At 33.5% G+C, this 13,544-nt stretch overlaps 1 protein-coding gene across 7 annotated transcripts in view; it reads left to right on the forward strand.

The window, feature by feature from the left end:
• The window catches only part of PTPRK (protein tyrosine phosphatase receptor type K), a 572,798-nt gene that overhangs the window by 438,772 nt on the left and 120,482 nt on the right, over positions 1–13,544 (forward strand). For all 7 annotated transcript variants that reach the window (XM_033235516.1, XM_033235515.1, XM_033235517.1 and 4 more), the window contains exons 8-11: positions 1,180–1,482; positions 7,326–7,435; positions 8,825–9,026; positions 12,538–12,643. In XM_033235516.1, the coding sequence (XP_033091407.1) occupies positions 1,180–1,482; positions 7,326–7,435; positions 8,825–9,026; positions 12,538–12,643 (721 nt within the window). The remainder of the gene's footprint in view (positions 1–1,179; positions 1,483–7,325; positions 7,436–8,824; positions 9,027–12,537; positions 12,644–13,544) is intronic.

Here is a 13,544-nt window from a genome sequence, read left to right on the forward strand (position 1 = left end):
TTGCATGTATGTAGATTTTTTTAATCTACGATTTTAAATGAAATGGCCACCAGAGTTCATTTCGGATTGCACATTAAATACATTGAACTAGAATCCCAGTTTGGGCTTGCCATCTGTGTAGCATGCTGAATATTTTTACAGAACTGTGATTTTAATAGCAAAAACAAAAATTTATAAAAGCCCCCAAGTCAGACTTTTTTTTGTGTTATTTTCCCTACTGATTTCCATTTAGCAAGAATTTGACTATCTTTAATGAGTTAAGAGAGGCATCGGAAATGCCTTGACTTTTTTCCTTTTGTTAAATCTATGAATTAAAGTCTTTGTTGTGCATTAAGTTTCTTTACTATTATATGTTGCCATGGCCATGACTTTCATAGGGTAATTATGTTCATTAAGCTAGATGATTAAAGTTAGTCTTGAATGAGGAAAGAATACACTTGGGAAGCAGTGAGGGATGGATTCTAGTCTTTGGAGTGTTCAGTTCTGCCAGTATTTTCCAGCTGAATGGAAAATTCACCTCCCAGTTTGGTTTGGGTGACAGTGAATGCATTGTCAGACCTGAATATTTTCTAGAAAAAGAAAGAGATCAATAAGGAAAGAAGACAATGTGAATATCTACATATGTTCTTGTAATTTTTCTCCATTGTTTTTTGCTTTGATGAATAACATCACTATGGAAATAATTAATGTTAATTAATATGTGTGTCATTTCTTGTAAATGGTAGTATATTATTGCTACAATTAGAATAATTAGTATACAGCATAGCTTAGTGACATGATAAATCACAAAGTAGAATGCGTTGACTCTTATCCATTTTGATATATTAGCTAATTCACTTGCTCAATCAAGACAAAAGAAAGGCAGAGAATTGGGTAGTAACAACAGAAATAACTATAAAGGCATGGTGGCTACATTTTCAGGTTTTTATTTTTCTGCCAAGTTCCTGAGTACTGTGGGTTGTTGACATTTTATATTTCTTTTCTTTTCCTGTTGTTAAATCTTAATCCCTGATTGAAATCTTCAAGAATAGGATCATGAGTAAATAAAGCAAATGAAAATCAGACACGACTTCCACATTTTCTAGATTTGCATATGCTATATTATACTTGGTGTTTTACTTTTCCAAGATTATTCATGATATAATTGACAGCTGTCTGCAACTTTGATTTATTTTTCAGAACCTATGCGAACCCCAAAGACATTAAAGATTGCTGAAATACAGGCAAGACGGATTGCTGTGGACTGGGAATCCTTGGGTTACAACATTACGCGTTGCCACACTTTTAATGTCACTATCTGCTACCATTACTTCCATGGTCACAACGAGAGCAAGGCAGACTGTTTGGACATGGACCCCAAAGCCCCTCAGCATGTTGTGAACCATCTGCCACCTTATACAAATGTCAGCCTCAAGATGATCCTAACCAATCCAGAGGGAAGGAAGGAGAGTGAAGAGACAATTATTCAAACTGATGAAGACGGTATGCGCATACTTTGCTGTTTAAAAGGGGGAATTCTCTAACAAGAGTAATGTGATTGCTTACGATTTACTTAAGATTGCCCAATACTGAATTGGTTTCTGAAATCATGTAAATGTTATTAATGAGGTCAACTCTGGAAAACAATTGCCTTTTACAAAACCTAACATTCTTCAGACAAGCATCCAAGTACTCAATGAAATGTACTTCTGTTGTCCTCTCTTCTTATACAGAAGTGGCAACTACACTAAAAACCTAAATGAAGGGGTTTTTTAAATCAAAGGTTCAAAAATAATTTTTACTATCCATGGCACTATATAAATTGCCTATTGGTAAAATGCATTTGATAAAAAACTTAAGGTTTTTGTATTTTATAAACCAATAGTAGCTGTTTTTATTTTTCTCATATATAAACAAGACTGTTGGGCTGGGCGTAGTGGCTCACGCCTGTAATCCAAGCACTTTGGGAGGCCGAGGCAGGTGAATCACCTGAGGTCAAGAGTTCAAGACCAGCCTGGCCAACATGAAGGAACCTCATCTCTACTAAAAATACAAAAATTACCTAGGTGTGGTGGTGGGTGCCTGCAATCCCAGCTACTCAGGAGGCCAAGGCAGGAGAATCACCTGAACCCGGGGGCAGAGGTTGCAGAGAGCTGAGATTGTGCCATTGCACTCCAGCCTGGGCAACAAGAGCAAAATTCCATCTCAAAGAAAAAAAGAAAAAGAAAATACTGTTTATACTGTTTACCATTTCTATTCATTTTAGATGGTTTTATGTGAATATAAATATAAAAGAAAGCAACAGTTCATATCTGTAAGTCTAATATAATGGCCTTTATTAGACATTAGCAAGCTGTTCTTTATATATCTTGTTGCCATCCAAGTAACTAAACTGTACTTTGTCTAATTTATGTGTGTTACTTCTTAATAAATAATATGAACAAATATTTATATTAGTATTTCAATGTTCACATACCTGTTATAGCACTACAGTATATTATAATTTGAATGAGAATATATTTCCTAATTTAGCAAAAACATATAAAAATTCTGCAAATGATAATCTAATAATAACAATAAGTCACTCTTTAGATGTAAGATATTTCCTTTCAAAATTTCCTTTTAAGAATTAAGACATGTAGAAATAAAAGTGTGCCATATGGTAAACTAAGGCAAAGCTAAATTAGGAGTCGGTTCTCATCTTTAAATGAAGGGCTTTAAGGGATATGTGAGGTTCCACCCCCTTCTAAACTCTAAACTTCTCCTTAAGTAGCTTGACAGTAGGGATATATATATATATATATTTGTTGTTGTTTATTTGTTTTTGGGAGACAGTTTCGCTCTGTCCCCCAGGCTGGAGTGCAGTGACTTGACTAGGCTCACTGCAGTCTCCACCTCCCAGGTTCAAGCAATTCTCCAGCTTCAGCCTCCAAAGTAGCTGGGATTACAGGCACCCGCCACCATGCCCAGTTAACTTTTGTATTTTTAGTAGAGATGGGGTTTCACCATCTTGGCCAGGCTGGTCTTGAACTCCTGACCTCAAGAGATCTACCCGCCTCGGTCTCCCAAAGTGCTGGGATTACAGGCGTGAGCCACCGTGTCCGGCTGGACTACATTTTTATTTGGGTTTCATAAAACAGGATGTATTTTATAACCACGTATTCCCAAGGTCCCTCAAGTTCTGAATTTTAGATCAGGTGTGTCTTTTTAGCTTGCCATAAAATAGGTTATTATGCTATAGTTTCTACAAATACTTATAATTTCAAACTCTTCCACTCTGAAAGTGGGAATGACCATCATTTCATTTGCCTTGCTGTTTTTGTTGCAATAAGAGAAGTGAGAGCCCTTTAACGACATTTAGCTCAAAATTTGAAGGAAACAATATAGTTCGGAAACTATACATGGAGTTACTCATGGTCCTAAAATTTCTGAGAATAAACCTAAGACTTACTTATGATGAATGTACTTTTGTCATATTTGAGGTAACCAAACATAATTACTTTAGATACCATGTTTGAACTGGCACCTAATTGAAGCAGCAACAACATTTAAACAACACCCCTTTCCTAATTTATAAACATACAAACATCCTTGTATCTTACCCCTGCCACACGCACACAACTCAATGCGTATTTATGCAAGAAAGAATGATTAGGGGTAATTGTTTCATGGGCACATGATAAAAATGAGAAGTATAAGTACAGATTCAAAAGCTCCAAAAGATCTCTATCTTTTCTTTTAAAATGGTATAAATGTTACAGGGTCTCTGTCACACTAGGCACTTTGTAGTCCATGTTTTCAGTTATTAAAGTATGTTCACATGTTTTATTGCCTACCCTTAAAAAAAATCATGTCCTAATTGGTAATGATACACTCAGTTACATAGTTTTGTGCTGCTTTAGCCAGTCACTCTCTAGTAATACAATTCATTTTGATGGTATTTTTTGATATGGTTTGTTAGTTTGCCCTTCTTTCCCACAAACAAAAGAATGCAGCCAGGCTTATATAATCTTTTTCATATTGCATTAAATTTTTAAATGCATTTTTCAGTATGCATATGACTAGACTAATAATCAAGGAATGGTTTGCTTTGGAATTTTAAATTATGCCCTACATTGATCAAACTCATGACTGTACTATTTATTTTATCTAAAATAGTTTTGTAAAAATACAATGGCATTAACTATTTTTCAAAATATTTTGAATTCTAATATCATTTTCAATCCTAGTTTTATTTTAATCTCTGATTTGAAGAATTTTTTTTTACCAGTTTTAATGATACTAAGTTTCATATTATTATTTCATAGTATTGTCACAAACTAGTCCCTTCTACTATGAGCATAATTTTTTCTTTTTGTTTTATATGTCATATTTAATGATTGATATGTAAACTCTTCCATGAAGTATTTGCAAGTAACTCCGTCTTCAAATCAGCGCGTGAGCTTCACTTCCTACATAGAATACTTGACGTATCTTAATGTTCCTGAGCAGGGAAAGAAAACCTAAATCATAATCTGTTGTTGCAAAGATAGATGGATTATGATGATCTGATTAAGTCAGTGTTACTAAATTATTGCTGCCCTATAGACATAGAAATAGAATAAATTATCAACCAACTAATAAAAGGACATAATTTTATAAAAAGAATTCTGGGGACATCCATAAATCATGAGAGCAAAACTAGAACCATTTCCCACCAGAACCCTAGGGTAGAATTTATATTTAATTTATTGCATACATTTTTTCATGCATGAACAGAATTTTCTGTACGAGTTTTTGTTTTCATTTTTTATTCCAGCATTCATAAAAATCAATGTTATGAAGTTAGCTCAGCAGAAAGACCTGGTTTGGGGACATTTTTTTGAGACTACAAAGCTATTTTTAAACATACATTTGTTACATGTTAAAGGCTATAATGCTTATCTAATATAATCTTGCCCCACCCATATTTTATTTCCCCCCCTCTTTTCCATTTTGAGAGTTATATTATAAAAGACTTCCAAAAAACGTAGCTGAAACAGCTGTCATAAATCTCTCAGGCAGGGAAACAAAAGTCAGCATTCTGTTTCCATTAAAAGTTGTTGATGTGGAAATGTGAAGTGGCATTCCCTGCAATCAGACTGCCATGATAATGGTTTTAGTAACTTCATATAGTATTTACACAAATCATAGCTACAGACAGACATTTTCTGTCTATAATTGTACACATGGTCTTCCTTCAAATGTAGAAAGTTACTGAATCTAATTTGTTTGTGCTCACACCTCACCTCACCTGTTTATGTGTGTTTTTTAGTTCATCTAAGTGCAGTTCCTTCTCTCATCTACTATGTTCATCCAAGTACACAACAAGTAGCGTGACACTCTCTTGTCCACAACTTTCCCACAAACTTCTCTTACAAATGCAACCTGTAGGTACTTGTAGTGAATTCTATTGTCAAAACAGAAAAAGTGTAAGAGCATAGAAATACAAAACTTCTAGGGAAGATACTTTCCAATTCTACCCCTTTTTCAATGCAGCATTATACAAATATTTTAAACCATCCCTATTATTGAACATTGTTCAGTAAAATAAATCCATGCCATTTTATAGTATTTGTAGGCTAAATTGTGTTAGGTAAACATAGGCAGTTATTATAATTACAATGCCATCAAATCAACATTTACTCATTAATTGGATATTTTACTCCTTTTTCCCGCCATTAGCCACATTCTGTGAGAGATATGTAAGGATGAAGAAATACATTTTCCTTCAATATAATCATAAGTGTATGTCATTTGCATATAATGGAAACAACAGGTACTCCTGCAAGACAAACCAATACCCATGGCAGCCTTAGCAGTAGCCACAGATGCGTAGAGGTGCTCTCACTGACCCTCTGTGCCTGGATCAGCAGCACAGCCTTGCTGATACTGTGGAACAGGGAGGGAACGGATGCCACCTTCTGTTAACTTCTGAGTCTTCAGCTGACAATGGCTTGAACATACCCTCTGAAGTTTAGTGCTGGCATCTTTTCTGTTTACTGTGGGTTCCTTTCCTCAATGTATCAAATTATGTTGCCTGTCTCAGAGGTCATAATATCATTCATAGTCTCCTTGTAGATTGAAATAAATCCTGCTCTCATGATATATCATTCGGAATTTCTTGATGCTCCTAGCCACAATGCAATGTATTTCCCTTGATCCAGTGATTTTTAATTTATTTCAATCCTCACAAAATTGCTATATACTTTGAAACTACATTTCTAGATAATGTCATGTGTGAAGTTCACTGAAACGTTAGATTAAGGGAAAATATTAATTAAAAAGTATGCTTTGCTTGCCCAACATTCAGTTGACATTTTCAAACAGAAACACATTTTTGAGCCAAGTAGGATAGATAGTATATATTTTAAAACATCAGAACTAGAAATGGGATATTCATGTAAATAAATAGCAGCTAAGTATTTAAATAAAATATATAAAAGAAAAAAACATGATAACAAAGAATTTTTTATCTGGTATTTTGTCAATAGATGCTGGTGCATCATTCACTGTTGCCATTGGGTATGGCCAGTTATATGACATTTGAAAGTAAGGACTGAAGCGAAGGTTCTGCAAATATGGTCATAGCTGGGGATACTTCAAAAGGAGTTGTGCAGATTGTTGAGTTCTAAACAAGTCTGACATTATAAACTAGTTAATTCTTAGCTTTGAAAAAGTGAATTTCCTTTAAAAGGCTAAAGCAGTGACATTTGAACCTATCAATCTGTAATAACTCTTTAAATATGGTAATAATCAATACTGCCTTTTTAAAATTGCAGAACATTTAATAAGTATAGCTATAAAAGTAAGGTTGGCTATTAATGGACATTTCAATTCATTGCTGTGTAATTCGGCTTTCCAGACCAAAGAGTGTTAATTTTATCGTAGTTTTTTATTTTATCAACTTTGTTTATGGAGATTCTTTGGGGCATTCACATAATCTTCAAAAAAATCTTTCAGGGAAATACAGCTCTATTCTTGAAACAAATTACAAATAAGATCTTCATGTCATTAGAGGTATACAACAGAGAAAACTAGACTACATAATTTATGCAGCTCTCTAAGGTGATAGAATATTCTTTTGAATAAAAATAACTTTGCATTTCTACATTTTCTGCATCAGAACCTTATAGATTTTCTTTAAATTCCCATATATCAAAGTAAAATCAGAGAACTAGTCATATAGTTTATTTTGTTTCTAAGGACACATTTTAATTTATTTTTCTTTATATTTATTTTTAATCCTGTTTATCTAGCTTATCTGATTTACTTTTTCTGTTTCTCATGTAAGCATTTTCATAACAAAAAATTCATGTGTTTTGTAGTGCCTGGTCCCGTACCAGTAAAATCTCTTCAAGGAACATCCTTTGAAAATAAGATCTTCTTGAACTGGAAAGAACCCTTGGATCCAAATGGAATCATCACTCAATATGAGGTATTGGGAGAACAAGGAAGTAAATTGAAATATGAATTGAAGGAATAAAAGGGAGAAAGAAAGGAAAAGTTAGAGGGAAATACGGAAAAGACGTAAATGAGGATTAGGGGATTAAAATCATTATTCTCCTTTGTTTTAATTTACAAATTCTTTGATTCCAAAATTAAGCATCAAAATAAATAAGTATTTTGTATGGCATCTAGAATTTTCAAATTCTTAAAAAATGCATGTTTTTTGTTGCTGTTTTTTTGATGGGAAGCAGGATAGTCATTATCAGATATGATGGTTATAGTAATAAATAATCACATATTTAAAAATCATTTTCCTTTTTATAAAATTAAGAAACTCCTATCATACTGTGATTTAGGAGAAGTCATTGAATTTCAGTTGTTTCAGAGTAAGGAATAATATCTAAAAAGCAAAACAGATATTAAAGCTGACTTTTCCAGAGCTTCATTCCAGCTTTGAATATAAATCATTATCTTTTCAAATATGAGAAACTAAAAAAGAAGAAATGAAAGAATCGTTTGGATTACACAAATGTGTAGTTCTATTCCTACATATGGTTGATTACAGCATAAATGCTTACATTTCTAATGGCTACAGAGTGAATTATGGAAATGAGAATCACTAGTGCAATGTTATATTTTCCAACTGTGTTTGCATATTTGAGTACTATTTACATGAAATTTGTTATATAATTTGAACAAAGTATAGAATATGTTAATAATAAGGCCGGGCGCGGTGGCTCAAGCCTGTAATCTCAGCACTTTGGGAGGCCGAGACGGGCGGATCACGAGGTCAGGAGGTTGAGACCATCCTGGCTAACATGGTGAAACCCCGTCTCTACTAAAAAATACAAAAAAAAACTAGCCGGGTGAGGTGGTGGACACCTGTAGTCCCAGCTACTCGGGAGGCTGAGGCAGGAGAATGACGTAAACCCGGGAGGTGGAGCTTGCAGGGAGCTGAGATCCGGCCACTGCACTCCAGCCTGGGTGACAGAGTGAGACTCTGTCTCAAAAAAAATAAAATAATAATAATAAAAATTTGTTGAACACTTTCTGTGTTTCATATACATTAAAGTATATAGCTGTAAAATTTTTTATGTATGCATAATTTATTGTGGGTTTTTTTTGGTGGAAGAAAATAAGTGTATATTGGTTTGGTCAGATATAACTCCAGGTGTATCTGTAGATAGGTAGACGATTGATTGATACATAGATAGAACTTCAGCATGACAGAAATAACAAAATCAACATGAGAAGGAAAAGAAAAAATTACCATTGACTCCACATGGATCCCCTTGCATACTGCCTTATTTATAAAGAGTTTATTTACAATTTCTTATGATGGATACCAGATCGGTAATAAATGTATTTCTTAAAACAGATCAGCTATAGCAGTATAAGATCGTTTGATCCTGCAGTTCCAGTGGCTGGACCTCCCCAGACTGTATCAAATTTATGGAACAGTACACATCATGTCTTTATGCATCTCCACCCTGGAACCACGTACCAGTTTTTCATAAGAGCCAGCACAGTCAAAGGCTTTGGACCAGCCACAGCCATCAATGTCACCACCAATATCTCAGGTATGCAAATTAATAAATTACAAATAGGATTGATTATGGCATTGGTTTATAATGGCACATCCTGGAGAATCACATATAAACCAAGTATAGTTCATCTTGCTTGTCGAACCTTTAATATAGTTATGCATAATTGAAAGCACTGGAAAGAATTATTTGAATATGAATTATATGTCCAAACCAAAATGCATCTGAAATAGTCACTTTTGATTGACAGTGGTCTTAAAAAATTTATGCTAAATCTGTATTAAAAATCTTTTAAAATTCATTATAAATCCTAATAGATCTGATGATACTTTTGAGGAGTTGATAATTACTATGGTGTCAGACCTTTACTCTAAATGAATGTTGTCAAAAAAATGGTAGAAGATCCTTTCTCTAGTATTATAGTACTATATACCTTGTTTCTGTTTCATTTTCCCTGACACTATGATAATTTTAAACAAATATGGGCTCTTCTTTCACACTTAAAAATCTTACATAAATACATGTAAGTTTCAGAATGGGAACATACAGGAGAATTTTAGGTTGATAAACAAATTAAACTTTACATTCTATTGTATTCACAGTTGCATGGTTTGTATTTGACTAAATTGTTTACAGAGCTTATTTCTCCTTCAGTGCGATCATCAGTTAAACCTGATTAAATTCTTGCAAGGAATTAGCTTTGTAATATGGCCTAAATCTGCTAAAGCTTACATAATGTTTTTTCTTATTTAAGATTACTAAAATAAATACATATTGTATATGTAACTGAAGAGTTAAATTTGAAAAATAAATTATTTAAAGGTCAGCCACACAATGTAGAAAAGCACAAATTTTTGACTTTGTAAATTCTTTTTGTTCATTTATGTTCATTTTTATTATAGTTCTACATGGCAAATATTAATGTTACATCATTAATACCCATAAAATATGTCTTTAATGTTTTGAATCTATACCATTTGCAGCAAAAGGAAGACATGTACTTTCCAAATTATTTTGAGTCTGAAATGTTATTTGCAGATGTGTTGAATATAATACAAACTTTAAAAATTTATACCATGAATAAAATTAGCTATTCCATTATGAGTTATAATTCCTTGGAAGAATATTTTGTTTATCTTAATATTCCAATAAAAAAACATTTAAAATATCATCCATTATATTATAAAATAATAATGTTTTAAAATTGCAATTTTCTTTCCTGAGAACATTACAAATCATGAATTTAAAATGTGAATTGAATCACTTTACCAGAAAATAGGACTTGGTGATGTTACAATGTACTGAGATAGGTTTTCTACCCTCTGGAATTAGCAGTAGTGCTATAATTGAGTAAGATCTTTCAAGAGAGACAGCTACAAAATTTACATAAACTTACAAAACTGAGAACAAATGTAAATTTTTGAGAACCATAAATGTGTTTGTGTGTGAGTATGTGTGTCTCTCAAGGCTCAGATACTGTGTTTGTGTTGAACATAAAGTTTATAAAAAGGACCAGAACATCCATCTGGTTTTTTTCATTTAATTATTCAACTTCAGTTTCACATGTATTAACCTAAGTGCAATGAGTACTTGATTGTACTTTAAAAACTTGGTTGCAATCACGTTATGTTGAGAACAATTAGTAATCACATTAAGATTAATAAAATTATGGTTAGTGTGATTCTCAGCATTACTTGAACTTTTCAGATAATTTATTGTTAAATTTATTCCCTGAGTCCAGTAATTACATTGCTCAGTATTTAAAAAGAAATAATTTAAATGACAGTGGAATCGAGTTATTGAAGGCATAGTGGTTGGGGAAATTATTGATATACACACATACATTCACATACACATATATACACACATACATACTACATATTGTGCATGTATTATATTAATATTTGTTGGGTTTGCTTCCTAAAAAAACTGTCAGATAATAATCTCTTTCTAATGTCACTGCTCCTTTTCTTCCATCTGGACAGTATTTTAAACAGATTATTGAAATATCTTTCTAAGTGGTATCCCTACCTTCAGACTTATCCATCTTCACTGTATTTCTACATCTATCTTTAATCCACAGATATTTCCTTCTTAAATATTTTCACAGTCTTGTATCTTATAATCAGCGGGATGAAGTCTAATGATCCACTCGGTGTTGGCATTCAGGGTCCTTCTTTGCATGACTCCTCCCATCCTCCACTTCTCCCCATGAACCCAAAGTTCCCAGCACAGCCAACAGCTTATAGCTGTTTAAACATACCATGCCCTTTCATATTTTGTTATCTTCAGATATTCTGTTTCCTCTTTCAGAATTTTAGTTCATCCTTTCTCTTCCTGATGAGTTTTTACCCTTCTTTTTAATATTTGGCTTAAACATCATTAGACACCCTGAGCCTTCTGGTTTCATCATTCCACTGCCAATACTAATGTAAAAAGTGTGACCCCCCACCCCCAGACCATCATCATCAACATCACCTGAGAAGTGTCTATAAATTAACATTGCCAGGTCCCTCCCCAGAAATACTGAATCAGAAACTCTAGGAGAGAGGGGCTGTAATCTGTGTGTTAGCAAGCCCTCCAGGTGCTTCTGATCATACAAGTTTGAGAACCACTGTTTTGGCAAATAGTCTTCCACTTTTGTCCCCTAACATTTTGCTATAATTTTTTGGTTTTAAGACTCTTTTCATAAAATGTGAATTCCTACTTTTAATTCTATAAATATCAGAGATATGCTTTGTCTTTATATTCATAGCATTTCTCATAAAACTTGGCACATAGTATATATTCAGTAAATGTTCAACGGATGGATAGAGATAATGCACACATTTCATTGAGTATATACTTCTTAAACAGCTTTCTACATGGAAGTCATCCAAAGCTATTTGAAGTAACTCTCCCCCTCAAGATCCCAGTCCCCAATTAAGCATTATCAAATATTGTAAAAATTTATAAATTTATTCTTTTCAAGAATCTGGCACCTAATATCCCTGATGAACAAAAACTAAGATTTCCATTCTCATTCACCACACTTCTTGATATGTTTCTCTTGTGATCAGAGTTGTGAAAAACATTAGGATAAGAATACTGGGTCTTTCTACGCTGTAAGATCATAAATGACACTGTTTCACCAGGCAGCCCTTGACCTCAGCTCCTGCTGTTCATAGCTCCTGATCTTCATTATGTGACTCCATAATCACTGCTGCAGAATCTTCTCGGTTACTACCTTCCCTTCCTCCCATCATTACTCACTTGAAGGTCTCAGGAAACTAAAAGGAGAGCATCTTCACAAAATATTTGGAATGTGTGCCATAAATTGCCAGATTATTATTTAAATTTCTACAACAAATCTTGATTTTCTAGCTTTTGATGTTTTAAGTTCCCAGAGTTGAAATTCATTTGGAGATGTTACGCTATAAAACAAGATACGTTATAGATAATTAGGTGAATTTTTTTTTCCTAACTTAAGATCATCTCTTCATTCTGACCTATAATATGTTACTATAAATTAATTGAACCTTTTTTTGTCTCATTCATCACTCATCAGCTCCAACTTTACCTGACTATGAAGGAGTTGATGCCTCTCTCAATGAAACTGCCACTACAATAACCGTATTGTTGAGACCAGCACAAGCCAAAGGTGCTCCTATCAGGTAAGAGGAGAAAACTGCAATAGTTCTGCCTTATCCACAGGTATATACATCCCAAGACGCCCAAGTATGCCTAAAACCAGAGAAAATAACAAACCCTATACAGACTGTACTATGTTTTCTTCTATATGTGCACACCTGTGATAAAATTTAATTTATAAATTCGACACAGTAAGAGATTCACAACAACCAATAACTAATAATAAAATAAAACAACTGTATAATAAAAGGTGATTGTGTTCTCTCTCTCTCAAAATATCTTATTGTACTTACCTATTTTTGGACGAGTTTGACTGTAGGTAATTGAAACACAGGTAACTGAAACTGAGATATAAGAAACTGGGCAGGCAGGGGGAGGGATTTTTCTTTTTCTATAAAGAGTTAAAGAAAAAGGAATCGGGGGAGAAATATTTTCTCAAGGTTACTTAGCAGCTAATAAAGTGGCTCATTTCTAAGAGACATTCATTGGAGAATTTCTGTCAGGAAAGTTTTATTTTTGTTTAGTTTAGTTTGGTTTGCTTTGGTTTGTTAGTTTTTCATTTGGACAAAGCCTGCTGACAGACCTGTAGTTAAGAGCAAAATTCTAAGGGCATTTTTGAGATATTCATGCACTGAACCATTCACCTCTCTGTGCAGTTTGACTTAAGAGCATTGCCCTTTTTCCCCCGTCTAGTCCCATTTCATTTCACGTCCTCTCTTGGTATCTGTGTTGTAAGAGCTTTGAAGATATTTGTCAGAATGAGAAAATAACTCCTGTAAAATGCAGTAAATCAGTTATGAATAATTTCATATGAATGATTGAAAAATAAGAAGCTTTGAGGAAATAAAAGCAAAATAGTTATAACACATGAAGCCTATGGGACCTTTTAATTCCTGAATTGTTCCTTATCAAGCATTCCATAGT

Source organism: Trachypithecus francoisi, unplaced genomic scaffold, assembly GCF_009764315.1.
Source record: "Trachypithecus francoisi isolate TF-2019V2 unplaced genomic scaffold, Tfra_2.0 Lachesis_group15, whole genome shotgun sequence".
NCBI classification, from domain to species: Eukaryota; Metazoa; Chordata; class Mammalia; order Primates; family Cercopithecidae; genus Trachypithecus; species Trachypithecus francoisi.